The sequence below is a fragment of the Labrus bergylta genome, chromosome 8, assembly GCF_963930695.1.
Source record: "Labrus bergylta chromosome 8, fLabBer1.1, whole genome shotgun sequence".
NCBI classification, from domain to species: Eukaryota; Metazoa; Chordata; class Actinopteri; order Labriformes; family Labridae; genus Labrus; species Labrus bergylta.
In genome coordinates, this window is record NC_089202.1 from 23,783,549 (window position 1) to 23,808,555 (window position 25,007).

General features: G+C 43.5%; 1 protein-coding gene across 12 annotated transcripts in view; it reads left to right on the forward strand.

Annotated features, from left to right (window-relative positions):
• The window catches only part of cspg5a (chondroitin sulfate proteoglycan 5a), a 49,964-nt gene that overhangs the window by 16,035 nt on the left and 8,922 nt on the right, over positions 1-25,007 (forward strand). For 6 of the 12 annotated variants that reach the window (XM_020654086.3, XM_065958380.1, XM_020654081.3 and 3 more), the window contains exons 2-4: positions 2,031-3,000; positions 17,712-17,900; positions 23,604-23,682. In XM_020654086.3, the coding sequence (XP_020509742.1) occupies positions 2,031-3,000; positions 17,712-17,900; positions 23,604-23,682 (1,238 nt within the window). Of the gene's footprint in view, positions 1-2,030; positions 3,001-17,711; positions 17,901-23,603; positions 23,761-25,007 lie in introns of all 12 variants that reach the window. The other 6 variants (XM_065958377.1, XM_065958379.1, XM_020654084.3 and 3 more) reach the window with 3 other exon arrangements.

The following is a 25,007-nucleotide window of genomic DNA, read 5'->3' on the forward strand; positions in this document are numbered from 1 at the left end:
AAGCTCGCTGTTATGGCATAGTCTCACAGTCTGAGGTAGGGAAGACGGGAAATTTTTCTATCTGACTGCTTGCTCACTATGTTAACTAAGTTACAGTTACGACCTCAATCACTGCAGAAACCTCAAACCACTGGACACACAAAGGGGCAGCTGTGTATCTGGTTCAATCCTGCATGAAACCCAGTCTTTGCAAAATCTTCAAAGAAGTCCTTAAATCTGAGAAGATTTCAGATCTTTTATGAGTTTTTCAAAGTCTCTTTCAAATCTAGTGCATGTTAGGCTTTTGCTCGTTTGCATTAAGAAGATATTAGCAACAGAAAAACGATCTTTATTTTTTGCTCTTGAGGAAATCTTCTGTGTCGTCTGCACATATGTACCTCTTTCTTACAATTGTCCAGACCCTGCTTTGTCTGACTCCTCAAGATCATCACTTCCCCTCCTGCAGGGAAACCCCCAACGTCTCCCAATCCCTTCCCTCTCAATACCCCATAATCCGTAATCCTGCAGCTCTGCACCATTCAAGTACATTAGTGAATTATTCCTTTAATCCAAAAGGGGGGAGCGCCCGTAAAGCAGCTTTCTACATGACTCAACGAGCCGCCCCGGGATGAAGTAATCGACCGGGGGATAAGCACACAGCCAATCATGTCTCGTTTTAATTTGTTATACTTCTTGAGCCCCCTTTGTCCGCCTCAGGACGCTCAATGACTCCAGTCTGAGATGTCACTGTGTGGCGGTGGACCACTCGTTCATAAGGCTGGAAGAAGTCTTTTCAAACCAGTTGGTGTTTGTAGTTCAGATACAAATAACAACAGCTGTTGCATTCAACAGCCCAGTCTGTCTCTTTCTTGGTAAATATTGGCTTTACATTTTTAGCTCCTGTGTTTCCATTTGAGATGTTTTCTAAGTTCAATTTGTACGAGGTGTCAGAAAAACAAACGTTTATTTTCTAACAATGAGATTAACAGAAATGTCTTAACATCTGGAAATGAGAGCGAGCCACACAGTAACCTCTTGGGGCGCATTCACACTTGGCAATATGGTTCGGGACAACTGGTCCTAGTGTGAGTGCGCCCTCGGTCTCCATCAAGGGTGGTTCTAGGCAGGGGCCAACAGGGGCCAGTGCCCCTGTAACACCAAGTTTGGTCCCCCCTGTGGCCACCCCTCCAAAAGGAGTGACCATACACAGTATTTGACTCAACAACCGGACTCACAATCTAGTATTAAATACTTTTACTGAAAGAAATATAAATCAAATTTAATGATGTGCGCTATTTTTGGCATAATATATTTATATATTTTAAAGCAATCATCTTTGTCTATTTTTCACCTGGGTTTAATGTTCCTCTCTGACAAAACAACTGGCCCCAGTTTGGCCCCCTCAGTAAAAGTGGTCAACCAGAAAAGATCCCAGTGAGCACCTGTGGCACCCGATGAAAAGACGCTCAAAATGTTAAGAAGACGTTCAAAACTGGCACAAAAGTGAAAGTTTTGTCTATGACCATCCATCTGTCAGATATCCGATACATAAACTACTTCAATATCTGACCCGATACCAAAATTAGTCTCCCATCCATAGTTTTATTAGTACAATATCTTAGAGTCGGTGTTTGACAATGTTGGTGCTTTAAATCAAACCGGCCGCCATCTGATTAATGAGCCGTGCACTCTGGTAACCGGTCCAAGAGCTACGAGTTTCTCCTGAGCTGGTCGATACACTCCGTGCTGTGTAATCTGAGTCAAAACCATCTTGACTTGTTTCTGTTTATCCCTGTGAAATAAATCTGTCTCTTTTAGCCTTTATTCAGGTTTGTGTGAGTTTAAACTCGTGCTCAGGGTCTCACAATCCGTCTATCAGGCTTGGTTTTCAATGATTCGACTTTGATAGTTTAAAATATTCATAATGCAAAGTAATAATTAATGATCTGGAAGCTATGGGCTGCATAACTAAGCGTTTTCCCTCCACAGAAAGCTTTTCAACAAACTGATCATCTGTAATAAAAAAAACTGTTTTTCTTTGATTTTTGTAGGAACCACTGTTGGGACCAACGCCACTGAGACGGCGAGTGTGGCCAATGCTACCTCGCTGCTTAACGAGGAGGAGGGGCCTGACAAGGTCAATGGAGTTAGTGTCTCAGCCAATCCTGACGCGGTCAGCACTGTGACCCCGAGGGCGGGCCGGATGCCCCGCGCAGGCGAGGAGGAGGATCAGAGCAGTGGCATGTTCGGTGAATCGGTGGTTCCCGCGGTGGAGGAGGTGGGAGTGGCGGCTCCACCTCGGCTCAGCCCTGATTCTGCTGAGACGGAGCACCTGTTACCCGGCAGCCCACGCGAATCGGAGGTGTTGGAGGTTGAGGAAGAGGAGGAGGAGGAGCGTCTTCCACACACTGACCCGCCTTGGATTCACGCCAAGGACACAGCCGTGTTTGACCTGGATCGCCTCTTCACCACCACTGCCCCTCCTGCCACCAACCCCTCCAACCCTGACATCCTCCACGTGGACTTTTTCGACCCTTCCTCCCGTGGGCGCAGCCTCGACCTGGCCCCACCCTCTCCTTCATCACTGGCCCATGAGCTGCAGGCTGGAGATCCTACCTCCTGGGCGATGCCGGACAACTACGACTACCTCACCCCGTACGAGGATGGCGTGTCCCCGACTGCTGACGAGTACACCTACAGCACAACCACCGACGCCTACGAGACGGATGAAGACCTCCGGCTCGCTGCTGGGTCTCCTGCTCGCTCCAAGCCCAGGGCCCCTGGTTCGGGCTCATTCAACCCAGGGGCGGCACTTCCTGGTGCAGGGGCTCCAGTTCCAAACATCCCTGTGGGGGCGCCTCCAGCAGCTGCACCGGTGGACGGGTCAGATGGGATGGGCGGATGCCGCGTTGGCTATCAGATGGTCAACGGAAGCTGCCGCTCGCCCTGCGACATGCTGCCAAACTACTGCTTCAATAATGGACAGTGTTACCTGCTGGAGGGCATGGGAGTCTTCTGCAGGTAAGACGAGACAAAAACACCTTAAACCCACATTGCAAAAAACATGGCACTCAAATTCAGCATTGGCATTAAAAATATTAAACCATCAATTCAGCTCATAGATAATATACACTTTTCATGCTGGTCAAATACACGGAAATAATAGGAAAGGGGAACTCCTCATGGCTTATAGCAGTTGGTTCTTAAAAGCAATCAGACACCAGCATATAAAATAAAATGCTCTGTCACATGATGTGCACGGCTCCGTGAAACTCTAGATTTATAATGTTCTGTGCTCTCTCACATGTGGAAAAGCTCAGTGCGGAATATACAAACCAGCGCATTATTGTTATTTTAACGAGAGAGTTTTACGAGGAAACATCCAAACTTCTGCCAGAGTGTGCGCTGAGATCCTGTTTTATATTGTGGGATTTGGTTTTCCTTTTGTCATGCACACACAAAACACAAAAACCCATTGGCCCTATAGTGCGAGCAAATACATGAACAGATACCGAGAAAATTCCTGCAGCCCCCTTTGATATCTTAACTAAATCTGGTGAATATCAAAAAAGTTGTCTGCATCCCCCATACTTGTGCAACCAATATAAAAATGCTGAGACATGCCGCCATGGGCACAAGTGTACCACCATTATCCACTGACATGATTAGAAATCCGCCCTCACTTATTTATGTAGCGGCTTCTTCAATGCACAGAGTGTTGGAATACATAGCAATGTGGACCAAGCTTGAACATTTACTCTCCCTTATGAGGTCAGAATATGCATTTTAAATATTGAATGAAAGGATGGTATTTTTGAATGTTTGGATGACTCGGATGTAGGAAGAGGATTTTGTTTGTTAGGCTGGTCTGGTAGGATGGACTGAAGGTGGGGCAGAGGGAGACTTGGCATGGGGTTTTTGGCTCAGGCGGATTTCTACCCAAGCTGATCTTGGCTCAGACCGTTCCTAGACTTGGAAAAACGCATAGCAGAGGCATCGGCAGGGTGAAAATGAAGATATGAGGAAGGATGGGGGATGGAGGGGAAGGAAGGGAGGGTGGGTCGAAAAACTGAGACACAGAGTGGGTTAGGTGTGGGATGACTAGGTACAAGTAGGCCTAACAGGTGGTTGAAGGTGCATATGTGGTCCTGCTCCCACACCTAAGTTAAAGCATTGATTAAAAAGACTCCTCAATTAAAGATAACAAGCGACTGGAAGAGTAGGGCAGCATGGCCGTAGACAAATTGGTGGTCGGTCCAACACAAATATCAACGTTACCGTAGGCTAAAAGCTCAACTACGGTACCAGTAGCTAGCAGGAGTGCAAACCCCACATGGTGAAAACAGTTCCTATGAGAAAGAGCTACCAGCTGCACTGACACTGCTTATTGTGGACTTTGCTGAACACAATTTGTGTACTCTGGGAGAACCCCAAAACAGACTACCTCTTGCACACTAATGTAACTTATATACAGGATTACGCTAACTAACAAGCTTAAAGCCACAAACTGCATCCACAACTTTCCTCACCACCCACCTAATGGTGCTGCGATGGCGATGAATCTAGGTGGAGGTCAAAAGTCCAACGGATTAACAGGACTATTTATGATAATATGGTTTAAGCCCCAGAGGAGTTTACGCGCCATATAAATTCTCTGCCAATGCATCTGAAAGTCGACGCCCCACAGTGCATCTGTTGATCAAAAAATCCAGGTCTGATCCGAGAACGATTGTGTGTTCAGGATTACAGCTGATGGGGGAGGGTATGCTGTCTAGGATAGCTTTTTCTAATTTCGAAATGTTGTATTGGAGTGAATCTTTTCTTTTTTTTCTACTTTAAATTTGAAACAAAAACTTTGAAAATTTGTTTCATAAGACGGGTTCATAGGAAAGTAATGAACTCTGTCTTACCTGCAAAGAACTAACTGGTAATGTGTCAGGACCAGAACATTGAAAGTTAGACTGCAGGAGTTAGCATGCACATTTTTAAGTACTTTAAATTGGAACTTTGAACATCTTATTTTTGTGTCATTAATAAATCAAGCTAATGTTGCCATTATCTTGAGGTATATTTATTGGTTTATTGCTGAGTTTATGCTCACATCACACTGCAGGCCACCCCTGCATAAGTCAGAGCCTGGGTTGGGCCACCCCAGTCAGAAAAGTCTGGACACGCCCCTGGTAAGAAGGGGAAGCAGTTTTAATTTCTGATATTAACAGGCCCAGCTAAATTACTTAGAAAACTGGAATCCTGGCACCGCGTCTGCCATCAACTTCTGTTTTGTTAAACATGCAGATTACATTAATTATGCTGCATTTCAGCCTCAGTCAAAAAAATGCAAAATGCTGGGTAAGACTTTAACAAACTAGAAAACAGTTTTAATTTATGTTCTCAGCTTTCTTTAGTTACTCATGGTGATACCTCGCTTGAAGCAGATGATATAACATCTCTGCTTCAACTTCTATGAGCAAAACAATGAGGAGGAAAAGGTAAATGTCAGGAACAACATATCTAAACATTTGGTTGATGTGTCACAACTTCTGTCTACAGCCACCATTTTGTTCTGATGGTCAGCATTCGTACTGGAAGCAATCCATCAAGCAAGACGCATAAAGATCTGCATATATACCAACAGTAGCTGAAAAAGAGGCTGCACTAAAAGCAATCTTATCTCTAACAAACACCTGGAGGAGAGACTGATGAGATCTATCATTGTTTGATGTGATTTGAGAGTTTTCTCTGTGTGTGTGTGTGTGTGTGTGTGTGTGTGCGTGTGTGTGCGTGTGTGTGTGTGTGTGTGTGTGTGTGTGTGTGTGTGTGTGTGTGTGTGTGTGTGTGTGTGTGTGTGCTATCGTTAAACATAAACACAGGCTCAACATCTCAGAATGATTTCACATACAGATTCCCCATAATCATGAAATAAATTAACCGACCAATCAGTCAGAGGAGGCTACCAATTAGTGAGCAGCTGCGATGATTTGAATGCAAATGTATGCAGGAGTGACAATCGGCACCCTGACTGGAGCTGATGGAGAAAAATATCAGTCGGCCAACAGCTGCACGCACACGCACACACACATCCAAAACATCAGAGACAAAACTACAGCAAATACTGACAAGCTTAAGAGGTTTGTTTTCTCTGAAAAGTTAGAGAGATGGCCAGCTTTCTCCACAAATGGACATAAATCTTTTTGGCTTTCCTCGCACAGTTGTACTGCAAAATGAATCTTGCTAAGCAGACGACATGATCCAGATATTTGGGGCACATTTTGCTCCCCAGTCAGCAGATATTAGCAGTGATGAAACTCCTGAGTGTGAGTCAGTCAGACGAGGCTGCAGAGAGACCCGAGAGGCGTTGCACTGCTGGGCAGGAGAGCAATATGGGTCACTGGAGCGCTGGCACAGATGAGCTCCAATATGTTCCTGTGTGTGAGTGTGTGTGTGTGTGTGTGTGTGTGTGTTTTGGGCATGATTTGTATATCTGAATGCACATGAGGAACATGAGTTTGCATGCACATGTGGATCTGTGAGTCCTTGTGTGTATTCACTGTGTGTATTTGTGTGTTGAGTGTTGGTGCGTGCAGCCCAACTGGAGCTGCTTCATACATCAAGGCCGATTCAATTACAGCAGGATGAATGTGCCGCCCTTTAGCCCTCTGCAGTAAAACACATGACCCTTTGAAGAGCTGTTTACTGACCTGAGACCAGCATGTCGTATCTCTTTCCTACAGGCAGAAATATGTACCTGCAGGGCCGGGGAGCACACCTTTCTCAACAAACTGGTAACCTCAAGACATATTAGAGGTGTGAAAAGAATTTTAGGATACATACTGTACACAAGAGTTTTATTTTCCTACCCACATTTGCACTAAAGCAATATTTCTTACACATGAATGACAACACTGGAGCTTTTGTTTAATCCAACAGAATACAAAGGAAACATGCACAAATCAAATGCTTTATTCTGGTCCAGTCGACACGTCGACACGGTGTGAGTTTCACCCTAAGCCAGATTTATGCCTGATGCACGGTGTCAGCTGCAGAGCTTTTCACAAAGCTGACTGCCGGACAAACAACCAAATACTCATTAAGCTCAGCAAGCATCATTATCATGCAGTATTAAGTTTTCTAATTGAATAGTTTTGATTGAGAAGAAGGAAATCCTTACCAAGTTGTATTACGGGAAGCGTAGTCTCTATTGTTTTTTCGAAGTCGGCCTTTATTTGGTATTATAGGAAGAGGAAATTTAAAGGTTAATTTTTTGGCTTTTATTTGAGTGATAGGACAGTTGATAGAGCCATAAATGGGGGCACGTGCACTAACCACCAGGCTACCAGAGCCCCCAAAGAGGAAATTTAAGCGTCTTTTTAAAAATAAAAAAGTATTTCTGAAATCAAAATCCAAATTGCTTCTGAGAGACATCAGTGCATGCAGCTATAGAGCAGCTCACCCTGAAAATGTTTGGCAAGAGTTTTGTGCACGTGTGAACCACAGACTGTATTTGAAGATGGACAAAGCCAGGGTGTCCTGTAGCTTGGTTGTGTCATGTTCCCCAAGTGCGGAGGCTGTAGTCCTCGTCGCAGCGGCCGTGGGTTCAAGTCCGACCTCTGCACTTTGCTGCATGTTATCCCCCTACTCTCTCCTCCCGATGTTTTCTGTCTCTCTTCAGCTGTCCTATGCAATAAAGGCAGAAATGGCCCAATTGAAACGGTTTTAATATAAGCAAAAACTGTTTGTCACTACCATGAAGTAAAAGGAGGTCATCATGAGTGCACAAACCAGAGGAGCATAAATAAAATGATCTGGATGGAGATTAGGAGGGAAATACTGCGGAGTTTAAATCACAGAGCCTCAGCTGTCCCACACACTCTCAGTCCGCTGCAGGTTTAGCCGCAGCACGTGTTTTAAAATCGTCACTTCCTGAATTTATTTGTGTCCAAAACAGAGACTGCAAAAGGAATCACATAAATTGAGACAAGATGAAAAGCCTCCTTTATAAATGCATTCAGTTCTGGGGGATTTTAACTCAGTCAGTCTGTATAAACACACTGCCATGTGATCTCCCCTTTCGTTTGAAGCTATCTAAGGTATCTCCTCTGTTGGCTCCCCTGTCCCTCGGACTAACGGGATCTGACAGCGTTAGTGTCGTAAATCGCTTCTTGCTCTGGAGCTGCAGGACTGACGACCTTATTCGGAGAAACAGATGAGAGACCAGAGGAAGGGGGAACACAGAGAGGACAGAAAAGGGGAGAGGGTGTTTATGTTTCTGAGTGTTTATCGGATATTGAGAGCAAAGGAAAGGAGTGAGAGAGAGACGGAGAGGAAAGGGAGAGCGAGGGTGTCAACAGAAAATAAAAGAGAGAAACACAGGAAGAAAGAGATGAGAGGTGGACAGAGAGAATGAGAGGAGGTGGAGGAGAAACTGAGAGAGAGAATGAGTCAGAACTTTAAAACGATTGCCAGTATGGAAAGGACTCGGGCGAGCCAGGTCGGGTTTAATGTGAGTGTGCGAGCTTGTGTGCGAGTGTGTGTGTGTGCGTGTGCCTTTGTGTGTGTGTGAGTCCTGCAGCTTGATGTAATTAAGGAGAAGTTTTGAACACTAACAACCGTTTGTATCCATTTTAGATTTCATGATCACATCATGGAAACACACTGATATAAACCTCCGCACCCAACCCAACATACACACACACACACACACACACACACACACACACACACGTGCTCGCAGGATTATGTGTGTATTAGGGATGGCTTCCAAGTCAAAGAGCGTTGGGTCATGGAATCAGGCCAGAGGTCAAACAAACCAGAGATTTATGAGTGCAGAGAAGGACAAAAAGACACACAATCACACACACTTTGATTTTGCCGGTGCTAGGCTGGCCTGACATATTTATTTGTTGACACACAAATGCACATGTACACATTTGTTTTTGGCCGTTGTTGACTCGCTGAGGAGAGAATCTGTAGTGAAATTCAAGAGGACTGCCCTTGATATTCTCGTGATGTGGTTGTTCACAGCTGGAGACTTTGCCTGTCAGACGGCAAGGGGCGTGTTTCCTGAGGTATGACATGACTAAAGAGAATGATGCAAAAGTAGAAGTGTCAGTTATATATGACCCTATAATAAACATATTCACCTTTATATCAATGCTATGTGTTGTTGGGACAGAATCGCAACGTCAACTTAAGAGCATACTGCAGCAGTTTAGTTACATGCAAGGCTGCAAACATGTTTAGTCCTGCTGTAAAAATGGACACTTGAATATGGGACCTAATGGGGCTTCCTCTGCCTTTGGAGCCAGCCTCTGGTGGACACTCCTGGAACTGCAGTTTTTTGCATTTTCGCATTGGCTTCTTTCGGCTTCAACACCGGTGGTCGGCTCCCTCGGGCTAATTTTAATTTTCATATTACACAACAAATTGTACAGGAATCGGTTATGATTAATAAAAAGCTAACTGACAAAACCTCTTTGTTAGGTAACCATGGTTCATCCTGCCCCAGGGAAACTTGAACATCTTGACAGCCATGACCCAAAAATCCTTGATCGTTCTAGTGACTGGAAGCGAGGGCCACATCTGCAAAACACTGATTGGTTTGCAGTTTATGGGATTGTGAGTGCTCTCCAGGGTCTTGGGGGTTTATTCTAATAGGTTTTTCAGGCACAGTGGTGTCCAGAGATCCTCATGGTGATTGGGTCATTTACAGTGTTAACCAGCCTGTCTTTATCAATGCCAGCCATTTCTTTGTTTATTTGCAACAGTAAGTACGTTTTTAGGGGACATTAATGCAAACCAAATGTGGAAATAAAGAGCCAACCCCGTCTGATGTAACCAAGATTGAGACCATTTGTGTTGACAGTGCACTTGTAATTTGCCATTTTGTTTTTCTTTTAGATACATGATCATCGCTTTGGACATATTTGGTATATATTTATCTTTTTTAGCTGTCCCACATTGCCTCAGCTTTGTGAAAATAACCAGTTCGCCCGACCAAAATGTCTGAAAATATGCAACTATTATTACTGTAGTAGTAATCAGTCTAGTCCTTTTGATGCCAAATGGAGTACAATGATCATGTTGTAATTTTTTAAAAGTCTTTCCAGTTTTCAGATCGGGGGATTTAGCATTACTGGCTGATTGAATGGGATAGTTTTATCCCCACTGCGGTTACTAATGAGGTTGTACTGGTTCCATCTGCATAATGGGAGCTCATGATGCAGTGATATTTTATTTAAGCTGGTTTGTTTTGAATGTGCTGCAGAAGACCCGGTGCCTCGGGGAAATCTAGCAGGCTGGCTGATGAAAGACAAAAAGGCATCTGACCTAAAATAATAATGTGAGTGCCGTCAGATGGAGGTGGCCTGGATTGTATCGTCAGTTTCTTTTTGTTATCTTATCTATTCTGTTTTTTTTTTTGGAAGGGGCGGGGGGGGTTTACGCTGGCGAGCTGCAGCTGCTGAGTTTCTAAATCTTTCAGACATTCTGAACACGTTGCAGCGCAGACCTCCAGGCTTCATACCCGGTTTTATTTTTCATCATCTCATTCCCATCTGATGAACATGTCTCACATGCTCTCAATCAGCAGCAAAGCAAAGCCAGGCATCAACAGTGACGCTGGAAGGCCAGCTGTAGCAGCAGGATGTCAGTTTGCTGCTTCTCTGTTTAAAGAAACATTTGTCCAATATTCATGTCCTACAAAATTAATTCTATTGCCTGTGTAATAAGTACGTTTTATCATTTATCACGTTGGTTCCAAGCATGGGGTCCAGGCCCCTTTCTCTCTGAGGTTGTCAAAATCAGATTTACACATATCACTCTGACATGTAGCTTTTACAATATGTATTTCAGTCCAAATTCTAAACATTGTAGAGAGCTGTTTCCCCCCCGCCCCCTCCTCTCTAGAGTCGATGCTCACACAGGTTGCCATGTGTTGGACACTGAAGCTTCAGTGTTTAGCCAGCTCTGCATGGGTCTGTAAACCTTTCTGTGTTCTAACCTCTCTCCATTTTTCTAAAGCATCTCCAACATTGATCCTAGTTTGAGCACGTTTCTGCTCGTGGAGCTTATTAGAAACATGCAGAGGCTTTTTAGGTCGGGTACAATCACTTCTATCTGAACCAGTTCTCTTGCCCGCTTCCATCGCTGCAACACCTGTTGGTTTGACCTGATAACTGCTCTCATATCTGGCAAACAGAGGGGCTTCCAAAACGGCTGTGTGGGGGTGCCTTAAAACCGCCTACCTTCTCTGGTCCAAACAAATCCAGAGCATTCAGGACCATCAGATAATTCAAATGCTGAGTGTCTGCTCTTCTCTATCAGCATTTAAAAACTCATTCCATTGTTTAATCTTGCTCTCGATCTGACCAGTATTTGTCCTTTCCCTCCAAAAGCCCTCAGAGTAATGAGACAGTTTGCTGGAATGAGGTTCTGTTTTGTAGGCACTATAAAAGCTCTTGTTTTATTGTCCAGACTTATTATGGAAAAAGGTTCCAGTGGCCCAAACCGTCCTCTCCTGTCCTCTACCGGCATTATTGCCTCAGATTCACCTCTCCCCGCTGAGTTCACTCAGCTTTCCCTCAATCTCCACATTTATTGCATGAGAAAATATGGTTTGCTCCAAGGAAGAGTTGTCTAATGCAAATTTAGGATTTATGCTAAATTATTCAGTAAACACGGTGGTGTGCCCTATCCCGTCAATCCACTTCTCAGGCTTTTCGGTCCAGTTTCCTGCTGCTCTCCCTCCAACCTTCCAAAGACCTTGTTTAAACTAAGTTCTCCTCTCTGCTCATTGTGCTCCTTTTTTTCAGCCTCCATCTGTTGTTGTGGAAAGTTTTGAGAGAAGGTGACTCTATATAAATAATATTTCGTCAATTTTTCAAAGGAAAGTCTCTGATAATTTTCGACAACATTTTCAGGGATAAGTTGTTGAATCCTACATTAGCTAGTCTATTGATGTGGATGTAGCCACTCCAATGTCACCCATTAGTTTGTCGACTACCATTTTGAAATGTCAAAGTTTGCATTTTGGCTTTCAACACCATTTAGGATGCTGAGTGCTGAAAATGCTGAACTGCACGGGTACTGTAAAGAAAATGTGTGCAGCTGGTGCAACAGAAAACCCTGGTCATGGACACATGCTCTTAAGCTTAAAGGGGACATATTATGAAAAATCCACTTCTACAGTGTTTTTGAACATATATTTGGGTAACCTGAGTGTCTACCGACTGGCAAAGTGTGAAATAAATCCATCCAGTCCTTTGTTTGTGGTCTGCATAAGTCTTACAACACAGAGAAAAATGCTCTGTTTCAAATGTGCTCTCCTTGTGATGTCACAGTGGGATTCTGGTAAAAAAAAAATCCCACCCATGGACTCCACCCCAAGCCTAGAACAAAGCTTTTACGCAGGTCCGCCATTTTTATTCTCGCTACAGAGGAGTGATGTCTACGTGGATAACTCAGGGGGGGGCTCATTGCATTTAAAGAGACACACACACCAAAACGGAGCGTTCTGAGAGAGCTGGTTTATACAGGGTCACAAACCTCCTCTGATGCTTGATTCATGTTATATTTTGACCAAAGCACAGCACAGATGTTTCATTTAGATCACAGGGGACTGTTTGAAAAGGTGGAGAAGGGGGATAATATGTGCTCTTTAAATTTAAATTGTTACATTAAAGAGCCCATATTATGCCCTTTTTGGGGTTTGTATATTTAATCTATGTACCTACTTTTGTACGTTCACAATAGCTAAAGTTAAAAAAAGTGTCTGTTTTCATGTACTGCTCCTACTTGCTCCCTCTACGCTCTGAGTCCGTCAGCTGCACTCTGCTGAGCCCACATTGTTAGACCCAACGTGGGCCAAGTCTGCTCTGATTGGTCTGCCGATCCGCTCTGTCGTTATTGGTCAGTTGCTCGGCACGGTTCTCGGAAATGTCCCGCCTCTTTTACCATATTGGGAATGCAGCCACTGGCTCCGTCCGAGGGGAGCATAAACATTAGCACCTTAGCACTACTGTGCTACCGCAGGCTACGGCATATCATGGGCGTGCTACAGAAGTTAACGGGCGTGCAACATGAGCTGCTGGGCTTGCCACAACGAGCCAATGGGCTTAGATCAGTGATCTCACACTGACAATGACGTCGGACTGACAATTCTTTTTCGAGGGGGGCTAGAACCGAGCGTTACATGTGGCTAATGCTGCAGCTAACAGGAGAAGCCGCGTTTCCGTGGACTTTGAATTTTTGCAAACACACACACAAATTTTTGCCTAAACACGCACAGGACACTTGGAAAACACACGAAAGAGCATATAAAACCAGAAAAAGCATAATATGGGACCTTTAACTACCATACCTAGTCTGTACTGATAAAAACACCTGATAATTGATTAGATTTAAAGCTTATCAATAAAATCTTTGATTGCAAGACATCAAATCTTTTGCTTTAGCATTGTTGATTCCTCAGCTACAAACTAAAAAAAATATTTTTAGTTTACTAAGTACCTCCTGCTGAGTGTCCTCTGCTGTCCAACAGCTCTCGAGGAACTGAACTGTCAACCTTCTTCCCCTCCCTTCTCAACCTCCATTAGTCCTCATCAAAATCATCAGGGGGTCTTATTAGAGGACCACAACCCCATCTGCACCACTGTCACTTTGTGTAAGTAAAATACTCTCTGTTTGCCTCGTCCTATCTCACCCCACTGGGCCAGACTAATCAGGTAAATATAGAGAGCATTTGTTAGTGCTTTATCATGTGGCTAGGTGCTGAACCAAGGTTAAAACTGCTGTATTCCCGCCCTGCTGTGACCACGCTTTAAATGCGGCTGGGGTGAGCGGCAGTGATGGAGATAAGGATGGGTTTGGGAGGAAAACAACATTGTGGGAAGGCCTGTGGGACACGTGGGAGGTTTTATTGGAGACAAGAAAGAACAAGGTGATCTACATATCCAAGTCATTCAAAGGGTTCTTTAAATGTGGAAAATAAGTTTGACAGTGAAAGTTTTTTGTCCCATATGAGGTGTCATTTTCAATTTGATTTTCGGTCTATGAATCTACAGGAAGAGAGACTTGCAGAGGAAGGAAATTGATTCCAAAAGATTGTCTTTGAAAGTCATTTATCCATGTTATCTCAGGATAATAAAACAGGTTTTCCAGTGATAATTAGTTATTTATGTGTTTTAGAAAGACATACAGAAGATAGGTCTTGATCTTAACCATAAACTATAAATAAAAGGAAATGACTGGATGGATGCTTAGGGCTTCCACAGGACAACAATGGAGCTTTTCAGTACTACATCATGCTTTTTATACACAGGCAGTTCTTGTTAGTACAATTCTGCTTGGTTGTTTTGTCATTTATTGTAATCACAAGTGAATCAGGACATTCAACCTGGCTGACTTGTTTTTTTTTTTATTCATGACTGTCAAAGAAAGAAAGAGGAAAAAAAAATCAGTTGCACAATGTCAAAGCCGAGGCATGATTCAGCTGGAGGCGCTCGGCGAAGTGCAGGAGGAGGGGGGAGGGGAGGAGGAGAAGGAAGAAGGAGGGACGGGCTGAAGGCTGGAATGGGGAGGTAAAGAGCCAGTGAACAAGAAAAGACATTTTTTAAGAAGACGAGCAGCAGGAGAGGAGGAGGAGGAGGAGGAGGGAGAGAGGAAGAAAGAAAAGAAAATTGGAACTAGCCGCTAAAGCACGACTGTGTCCCTGTGGACGGCTGAGCGAGGAAGCGTGCGTGTGATGGAATGACATGTCAGCGCCGCATCTGCTCCGTTTACCACTCAGCTGGGTTGCCAAGACGACCAGCACATCCTCGCTCGCTGTGCTCGCCTTCTTCCTTCATGTGGTCCCTCCCTTCCTCCCTCCCCTCCCACGGTCCAACTCTGACTTACATAAAACCTCTTCTTTAAACGAAGGCAGAATTTGCTCTCAGGTTGAGTGCGTTGAAGTCTCCTTGAAAAATGTGATATTGGGGCGTCATCCCTCGCCATCTCGCTGTCTCTCTCTTTTCTCACACATGCCCACGCTCAAAATGTCTCCTGGCTTGTTTCCAGCTTTTCAATTCAGCTGCATGGTCAAATAACACCGTCAAGCATTCAGGAAGGATACAGGAAGTTGTTCGCTGAAAAAGAGCCTGCTTAGCATGTAGACACCATAGCAGGAGCGGCCTTACGCCCCGGCACCTCCATTCACATAACTCTCATCTCTGTGGAAGTGTGTGTTTACTGAACAGATGCTTCTGATATTAGTTTGTAAGCTCACATATTGGGACCGCCCTTCTTTTTTGGTTATATATTCATGTTATATTTTGACCAAAGCACAGCACAGATGTTTCATTTAGAGCACAGAGGACTGTTTGAAAGGGTAGGGATAAGGGATAAGGTGTGTGTTTGGGAAGGATAACTTGGTCATTGCTCTGTCATAATTTTATTAAAGCTGCTTTACTTCTGTCATTTTCACCACATTTGCAGCAGAGACTCTTTAACTAAGAGTCTCTGTGGTGTTCTTTGTTAAAAGTGAGTATCATGACTCCAGCGAGCAACATCTTTGATATGCATGAAAAAAAGATGAGAAAAAGAACGAGCACTGTTCCCTTCACGCTTGAAATACCTTCAGCAGTTTTGTATTTTCACTTCGTGCATGTTTCTGTCAGACATCTTGACAGGTCCACGGTCAAAAACATCATGGAGAGAAACAGAGCAAGACTTTCTTAACCAAACAGAGAAACGACGGAGATGAAACCTTTAGCTGAATCTGAGCAATAAAGTAACATGGAAATTGGTGAATATTCTTTTTAAACATTTGATAAAACAAAAGTATTCATTTTATTTTTCAGTTTTGGTCCTCATAGAATGGGTGTTTGCATCCGGAATAACGTGCAGACGACTGAAGAGGAGAAGATGCATTTCAAAGATTTATAAAAAATAAAAAAAGAAAGAAAAAAAGCAGTTTGCAAGCTTACCAAAAAGCACGTATGGACAAAAGTAACACAGGTAGCAAATCAAAATCTGTTTTATTGAAGAACTGGTAAAAGGAAAAAGGACAAGAACTACTCTTTGGAAATACAACCTCAGAAAAGTCATGACTGCGTTTGCCTCTATGCTAATCTTGTGGCGTCCTAGCCTTAGCTTTAAACTTAACCTGGCTTAATCTGCAGTCACTGCAGCAACAGGAAAAGTTAAATGGTCAAAAATGCATGACGTTTAAAGCCCCTGTGAGAAGTTAAACTGGTTATTAAGCAGAACTGAATTACTACTTACTTGATGATTTTATGTGACCTAACATCAGGGACAAGATTGACAGTTTCTCTATGGTAATCTTTTAACACCTGTAACTGCTGTAATGGCATATGTGTCAGGTGAGACACTTAAAGAAACAGCCTCTTTTACATCCTCTACTACAAATATCATCAATCAGTGACACATTTGACTTAAATATACTGTATGTTAGGATGAGATTTTATGTCAGATAACACTAATTTAGCATGAAGGAATGACGAGATAAGATGTACTAACTGTGCTTTGTTCACAGGGGGCGCCATCATTGGCACAAACAGAAAGTTCCAAACATGTAGACTGAATAATGTACACGCATTCTCTCACGTGTGACAGTGAATCAGCCTAATGTCCGCTCGTTAAGTAGTGAAATATACGTGCCATTTTACACGCCAAAGAGTGTGTAGACAAAGCCATCTGCCGCTGTCGTTTATGTCCCCCGGCGGACACCGTACTCTGCCAAACAGCTACAGAGGGAGTCTGGGACTCTGATGGCAGCTGTGTGTGTTTTTGTGCGTGTGTCACATATGTGCCCATAACGTTAGGGCGCACATGGATGCCCATATGCATTGTGTAAGATCTTATAAACACAAATAGCTTCTATGGTTTTGTGTGTGTGTTTTGTTTATGACAGTGAGTGTGTTTGAAGCTGGAAAACCCCTTGGGCTTCATTTTTTTGTTTATTTTTTTTCGAGACACACACAGTCCTGGCATTATCTCTTTTGAATACAGCCTCGGCCGCAACCTGCCAGCCACTCTTTAATCCTGCTCACAACCCTGCAGTTGATAGCTTCACAAAAACACTAAAGATTTTATGTAATGTGCAACATGTTGGGAAGCCTTTGGAGATAAATATGAATTGACTCCGTGCTTAATTTATGTCGCACTTATCAAAGCAGACATTACTGTGTTACAAACCTTGAAATGTCCAACAATATGTACACTGTAACCATAGCAGGATACAATAATAATTAGAGAATGTAATTGAATGTAAACTAAGAAAAAGAATCAGGAGATGACCCAAGAAAGCAGGACCTTTAGGGTCTGTGTAGAATTAACACACAGCTCAATCAAAACAATAAGAAAAGATGACGTCAAGACTGACGGGGAATCATGGGAGTTAGTCTCTCTGCTACTCCCCTCCCCCAATAAGAACAAACCGAGTTGACCATAATCAAGATGAACGGGCGAAACAGACCTGAGGAAGAGAATATTTTTACTGATGATGTATCCAAGTATAATTTACAAGATTTACAGACCAACCTAGAGGTGTATGATGATCAACCAACCAGACTGAAGAGGAACAAATGGGGTAGATTAAGGGCAGGCAGACATCTTGGTGCAACAGTTAAATAAACGACACTCTTACAACTTCATTCCTACTAAGAAGGTGGACCGTTCAGGAATATAACATCAATGATTCACCGTCTACTTTCTCCCTCTTCTGCCTCTTTTAGATGTAACGTCCAGGATTACATCTGGCACAAGGGTGCTCGCTGTGAGTCCGTGGTGACCGAGTTCCAGGTGATGTGTCTGGCCGTGGGCGCTTCGGCTCTGGTGGTCCTGCTGCTCTTCATGATCATCGTGTGCTTCGCCAAAAAGCTCCATGTGCTCAAGACGGAGAACAAGAAGCTGCGCAAACGCAGGTAAGGCTCCAGCAGGAGTCTGTGATAGCTTTTATATCTTCCCCTTTTCTTTGCTAATGGAGTGGGCCATCCTTTCTCAGCTAAGAGCCATGCTTAACTTCAATTCTCAGTGTTTTGGGGACTACAACATAGTGTCAGTGCAAACACAACCCTGGGAAATATATCAACTCTCATCTACTCCCAGGTGTCTCCTGTTCGTGCCATAATGCTACTGAGCGATTAGCATGTAGGGGCCAAGGCTAACTATAACGAAGGCAAACATTACCTGTTGTAGCTTCTCCCACCAGATGACAGTTCACTTTTTTTTGGGAAATATAGACATGCAATAATAAATCGATTTAAACAGGATAGTGCAGTCCACCATCCTTCCCTTCTCTCCTGCACGGATTTCCCTCCTCTCCCAATCAAGCCGGCGGTTCCTTCTTCGTCTTAGCCATTGGACATGTGACCAGTAAGGTCCGCCCCCTCTAGCTTGACAGCCATATAATGGACCTTATCAGGGACAGTGTTGCCGTAGCACCTACATATACACTTCTTTTTAAAAAAAAATCAGAAATGCTTACAAGAGGTTTTTTTTTAACAGATAAATTAGTATTTCTTCCAGCATGTTTCTGCTGATAAATATACAAAACTCTTTAAAGAGCTTCTTTTAGTGATTTGTCCTGTGAGCTCTAGGCTCTTCTTTGACTCTCGTTCCGTCAAATTTTGGACCAACTTTTTTAAAATCTTGGACCAAACCGACCAAAACTGGAACTGCTGAGATGGTAAAAGTTTTTACCTGATTGCTGCCAGAGTCTTATGATGGAGTCTTACTTTCTGTGAAGGAGATCTTATTTTACAAAAATGCGGCTCCTTTTAATGAAAGCTTGGTTATTTAAAAGTTGAGGGTTTGTTCACTCGGAACAATCAGGTCTTTGCAGTGTATTGACTGCAAACTTAAAAACTAATCACAACAGGACTATAACAGAAAGAAAAAAGGTCACGCCTTTCTATGCTGGGGAAATGAGGCATTAGTCATCATTAAAAAAATTAAAAGAATGCTGGAAATGTTGAGATATTGAACAAAGAAAGGCAGCAGGATTTGTCCTTCACAGGATTTGAAATAAACATCCTGCAGATGCTTTTTTGTCCTCAGAAATGATTCTTTCACCAAAATAATTTCTTTCACAGCATGTATAACTCAGAATGATTGAGGTGATGCAGGGATCGAACCTTGGTTGAACCTGTTACTTTTAAGTGGCAGTGCAGTCATGCTAAGGCAGGAGATATTCTTGCTTTTAACTTGCATGCGTGCTTTGAGATAAGAATGAACATAATAGTGACTTAATAATTACGGCTGTCAGCATTAACTAGTTAATCGTGATTAATTTAGGTCTAAAATCTTTAGGTCCTTACTTTATTTCAAAATAAAAGCATGGTTGAATACAAATAGCAAGTTAAATACTCTCAGCTTGAGAGAGTACACAAATTCAAAATAAAAGCCTCACAATCATTTTATTAAATGTGAAATAATGGAATTTCAAACATGCAATTAATCGAGATTATTAAAGAAAATAAGCGATAATCACGATTTATTTTTAATCCTGAACCCAGGCCGCCTTCCAAGAGGACTACAGCCTCCGTACATGCTGGGACCTAACCCATCCGGCGCCCCTTGCTTAGTTTTACCTTTATACAAACGTAGAAAGATGTATTTCCATGATCTTAGTGTCCCTGCTACCCTCGGATCAATTAAGTGGATTTTTTTTAACCCATTTTTAATTAACATGAACCAAATTCATACACAGATACAGATAAATGTAGACGACTGTAAATGTGAAGTTTGAGTTAAAGACGGCGTACAGGATATGAAGTAAATGAAGAAATGCATAGAGGAGGAGGAAAAGGTAGAACAGGAGGTTTCTTTAGGAGGATGAGGAGGGTGTGTGAGACAGAAGAAGAGAGGGTGGGGGATGGGCGACAGAAAAGGAAGAGAGAGACAAGGACAGTCTGCGGGAGGAGGAGGGGAGAGGATAGATCAGCTGAAAGAGGAGGAGAACAAGTGAGGAAGACAATGAAGGTATGCAGGAGGAAACGGAGAAGGAAAAGGAGGGGAGCTGATGGTGAGCAGCCGGCAGAAGACCAGTTGACAGATAAAAATGAGGGAGGAGGTGGGAGAAGGAGAAGCTGGCGTAAAGCGTAAGAAAAGAGTTCTGTGTTTTTCTGACATATCCGCCGCCAGCACCGAGGGGCCACGCGGCCTCGGGTGCGGGGATCTCAAAACCGGTAATGATCCTTCCACAGGTTCACCTAGGGTTTGAGAGGTATTTTTGTGTAGAGTTACCTTGCTCTGAAAACATGATCAAAATCATTAAGTTTGCAAGTAGTGGGAAGCAGAGAAAATAAGGAAAAAGAGACGACATTGGTGTAAATGATTTGCATTTATTCAGCTCCCAATCATTATAAAACGACAAAGTAATCATAGCATGGAAGGGGAGGCAGGACAGGGGATCAGCTTAGGATGCGCAATCTCGCACATGCAGTTTAAATGATAAGTGCATGAAACATACACTCAATGGTGGAGAGGTAACAATAGTCAATGTACTTAAACATCGATACAAGTATGGACAACTTAAATCTATTTGACAAAAATACAAACTGCAATAAATCTGCAATGTTCCCCGCATGTCATTCCCCACTCCTTCTCTCCTGACGACCTATTCTAACCACTGTCCTATCAGATAAAAGCCCACGGATAAATCGCAAAAAGGATAGTATCATGAACCCATTATCGTGATATGTATTGTATCAGGAGCTGATCAGTTCGTTGTAGCAATAAGGAGGATGATTATGCTAAGTGCACGATTGAAGCCCCACGTTTGGCCCCGCCCCCCCAAAAAAACTAACCTAAAAGAGAACTAACAGTCCAAACTTCATAATTCAACAGACTTCTCGCTCTTGTGTTTCCAGACCAATTTCAGATTTTGCTTTGCACGCTCTTTAAATAAAGTCTGGTTGTTTCCCTTTATAAATAAAGGTTATTATACGTCAAAAAGGAGAGAAAAGGTGTCAAACCATCACAAGAGTTACCACCTGTAAAGCTTTATTCACATTATTCATGAGTGAATCATTGCCGACACGTTTTAGCCAAACCACCTTCTTCTACTTAAGTACAGATTTGCATTTTTAACGATCTGCATTCAATTTAGATTCTTCTTTTAAAAGCAATTTTTGTAATTTCCTGGAAATAAAAGCAAATATTAAAATAAGTTTAAGAAAATATCGCCTTTAAGTTCATCACCAGGTCTTTTTTGATTCTCTTCTCTTTTTCCTTTTCTTTATGAAATATAAACTAAAGTTCATGCCTTGGGCTTCAGAATAAAAACAAAGATTCTGATTCATGCTGTCACTTTCACCTCTGGACATACGAGCACGATTTGGATTACATTCAGAAACATTCATGTGTGTGATAAAATGTTGTAATTCCTGTGAATGTAGCTCAGAACCCTTACACGGAGAGAAAACGACCATCAGAGGATGCCGGACTGAATTCAAAGCGAAGGAGAGAACCAGAGTGACAGACGGATTGAAGGATTGAATATAAAGAGGAGTGGAGGCTGGCAGCAGGGTGGAGGATGGAGGGTGGGTGGGTGGGGGTCGGTTTGGCTTAGCTTTGCCAGCGCCTGTGTTTTAGCGACCGTCTCCCTAGCAACAGAGCTGTCCTGGATGAGAGCAGCAGCAGCCGGGCGATCGAGCGATGAGGATGCAAATGTGAACCGAAGCACCAAATCCTCAACACCAGATCCCACGCTTACGGGTCTATTTTTACCTCAAACACGGACGGTTAGCATGCTAGTCATGGACGGGGGAGATTATGGATGATGAAGATGAGGGTGAGGAGGAGAAGTGGCGCACTCAGTCGCCAGCCGAGCTAGCAGAAATAAAAAAAAAATTGCAGAAAATGGTGATGTCACTGGTACTCTGCATCCAGCTGAAAGTAGGGCAGTCTGAACAGGAGGGGGGAGGGGGGGGGGAGGGAGGAACAGGGGGAGGCGGGGTTGACCTACATACAGCTGTGCGACCTGAGAGGTGTGTGTGTGTGTGTGTGTGTGTGTGTGTGTGTGTGTGTGTGTGTGTGTGTGTGTGTGTGTGTGTGTGTGTGTGTGTGTGTGTGTGTGTGTGTGCGTGTGCGCAGAGCGTCGGGGTGCAGCACGAAAGAGACAACACAGCCTCATCAAGTGGTCGGCTGAAAGAAATCGAAGCGGAGGAGGAGAGAAGGAGGAGGAGGAGAGGAAAGATAAGAGGAGTTAAAAAAGGAGGGCAGGATGAAACAGGGGGAGGAGGGGGCGGGAGTGAGGGAGAAACTGTTGCAGGGGAGGAGTGAAAGAGAAAGTGAAAGAGGGAGCAAGAGAGGATGGTCAAAGTGAAAAAAGCTCAGTGTGACACATTCAGGGGAACGTGAGAGTGTGTGTGCACACTGCTGACAAGGCTCATGAATATATGCGACTCCCACACACCCCCATCTGCTCTGGGTAATTGCAGTCGCAGTGTTTCTCTGCAGCAGTCGAGATCAGAAAGAAAGAAAGAGAGAACGAAGAAAAAAAGAAGAGTAAAAAAGAAAGATGAATTATGTGCATCCCTGTCAGAAGACGTTAGAGGTTACTGGCTCCACCTGTCCGTCAAAGTAATGTCACTTTGGTATTCTCCTCCAGGTAAATGTTGAACCGTTCAATCTGTTGCGACTCTGCACGAGCGGAAAGACGAGGCATGAAGGAGCAAGCTGGCCACAAATATAAACAAATAGCCGCGCATCAGTTTGATCGGAAAAAAATCATCGGCGTCGTCGTTTCTCTGCTTTGCAAAGTCTGGGGACGAAAGTACTGCGTCAGACGTGGGTCAAAGTTTAGCCTCTTTGTGTAACTAAATCTGATGGTCAAAAATGAAATGTGAATCACAATTTGTTGCATCACAGATAAAATGTTTGACTCCTGCTGTCTAATTAATGCTGCTTTCTTGCTTTTTTTCTCCCCACTCCTTTTTCCCCGTCTGTCTGTCGTTTCTTGGACAATAATCTTTTTCCTGAATGTCTTTTTCCCTCTTTCATGCACCTTCCCTTCCCTCCCCCCCTTTTTTTTTTGTTCCTCTTTGTTTCACCGTGTCTACGTCGGTTTGTCTTCCTCTCACCTTGTGGATCATTACCTGTAAACGTCGCTCCCCCCCTCCCTCCTCTCTCGATCTCCTTTTCCCCTTCTCCTGAATTCTTTTTAAATCCTTAAACCGTCCTGTACTTTTAATTATCTTTCCAATCCTCTTTTTTTTTTTTTTTTTATCTGGAACCCCAATTTCGCTGCTTTTACTCTCTTAAACCCTCCTCTCTTTTTTTCCCTCCTTGGCCTCTCTCTCCTAAATGACCTTCCCTCTTCTCTTTCCTTACACTTTCATCGCCCACCTCCTCTCTCTATATTTCCTTATTCTCTTCTTCCCTTCTTAAAACACATTTTCAAACCCTTCTCCTCCTCCCTCCTTCTCTTCCTTTTCATAATATCTTTTAAAACCTTCCCTTGTTTTTTCATAAAATCTCTTAATTTCTGTCCTCTCTGATGCCTCCTAACCAACTCTTTTTCCTTGTCTGCAACTCTTTCACCATATATTTCGCCCCCCTCACCATATTTGTTTTCTCCCCTCTCCCCCTCCCCCCCCCTCCCTCCATCTTCCGACCACCAGCAGTAAGTACCGGCCAACATCGGAGACGCACAATGATAATTTCTCGCTGTCCACCATCGCTGAGGGCTCCCACCCAAATGTAAGGAAACTGTGCGACACCCCTCCTAACGTCCCTCATGCCCGTGCATTGGCTTACTATGATAACATTATCTGTCAGGTAACGTGGTTCTCAACCTCTCTCTCACCCCTTTTTCTGCATCTCCCCCGCAAACCCTGCCCGGGCCCTCTGACTCCCTCCCCCTCCCCCTCCCCTAATGCATGGGCATGAGTGTCCTCCGATACTCTGAGGTGTGCTTTACGATAAAGAGGTCGGTGGGAGGGGCCGGAGTGTGCGGAGGAATGGCGGGAGTTTTCCTAATGAATGCAAGGGGCTGACAAAGAATGCAATTTGATGCATGTAAGTCGGTCATACAGCTCATAGCGACAGGAAGTCCCGCCCCTTTGTAATGATCCGGATCATTTTAATGAAGCTGGCTTTTGTTAGCTCACACGGCTCTTCATTTGGTCCCAATTTGACTTAAACCAGCCAAATGTTTCCAATGTATGATTCAGGTTACATTGCAAACAATATGGCTACCCGTTTTGATACCACGGCAACAACAAACACACAAGTCCAAGCTACACAATATTTGGAAATGTCTTCTGCTTTTAATCACAGAGCAAACTCCTGGACACTCCGATGCATACGTGCATTTTAAACCATGTCCCCTCCTCTTCTCTACTTATCTTTGTAAAGAACTTTAACACCTAAAGAACTTGTAACACGTCCACCGCTGCTCTCCTTTTGACTTTGAATCTGTAGCATTGTATAAAGCGTGGACATTTTGATAATTCAAAGAAAACTGTAAAAAGAGAAAGTGGTATCTGGAAATTTGACAACCTTAAGCACATAAAGATCTGAGTACACACGTTTAAGAATCCATATGTAACGAGGATCATGAAGTAAATGGATTTGAATGAGCTCTTTCTCTTATTTAGGAAATAATAACGACGTGAAGAGGGAACAGGTGCATGTAGTATAGTGAATAGAAAATGGCAAAAGTAGAATAATCGATACCCAGGGACATGAGACCAAATATGTAGAGTAACATCTCAAAGCGTGCACATTCAGGTTATTCTTATGGCAACAACTCGGCTGTCAAGTCTAAAGAGTTTCATCCTGTTTATTGATTCAGTTCTCCTGGTTTATTGCTTATCGATCCGACACACACGCAAGAAAATGTCAGATAAAAATAGTTGAGGTGTTATATTGGCTGCTGGAGCAACATCGACTTTAGTTTGACACATTTTTGCAGAGAGAATCTGTTCCAAGTCTTCTCTTGATATTTAAGGCGCATCACAGTCAGCGCTCTGCTTTATTTTGACTGAACATTGTCCCCGCTGCACGCTGCACGCTGCACGCTG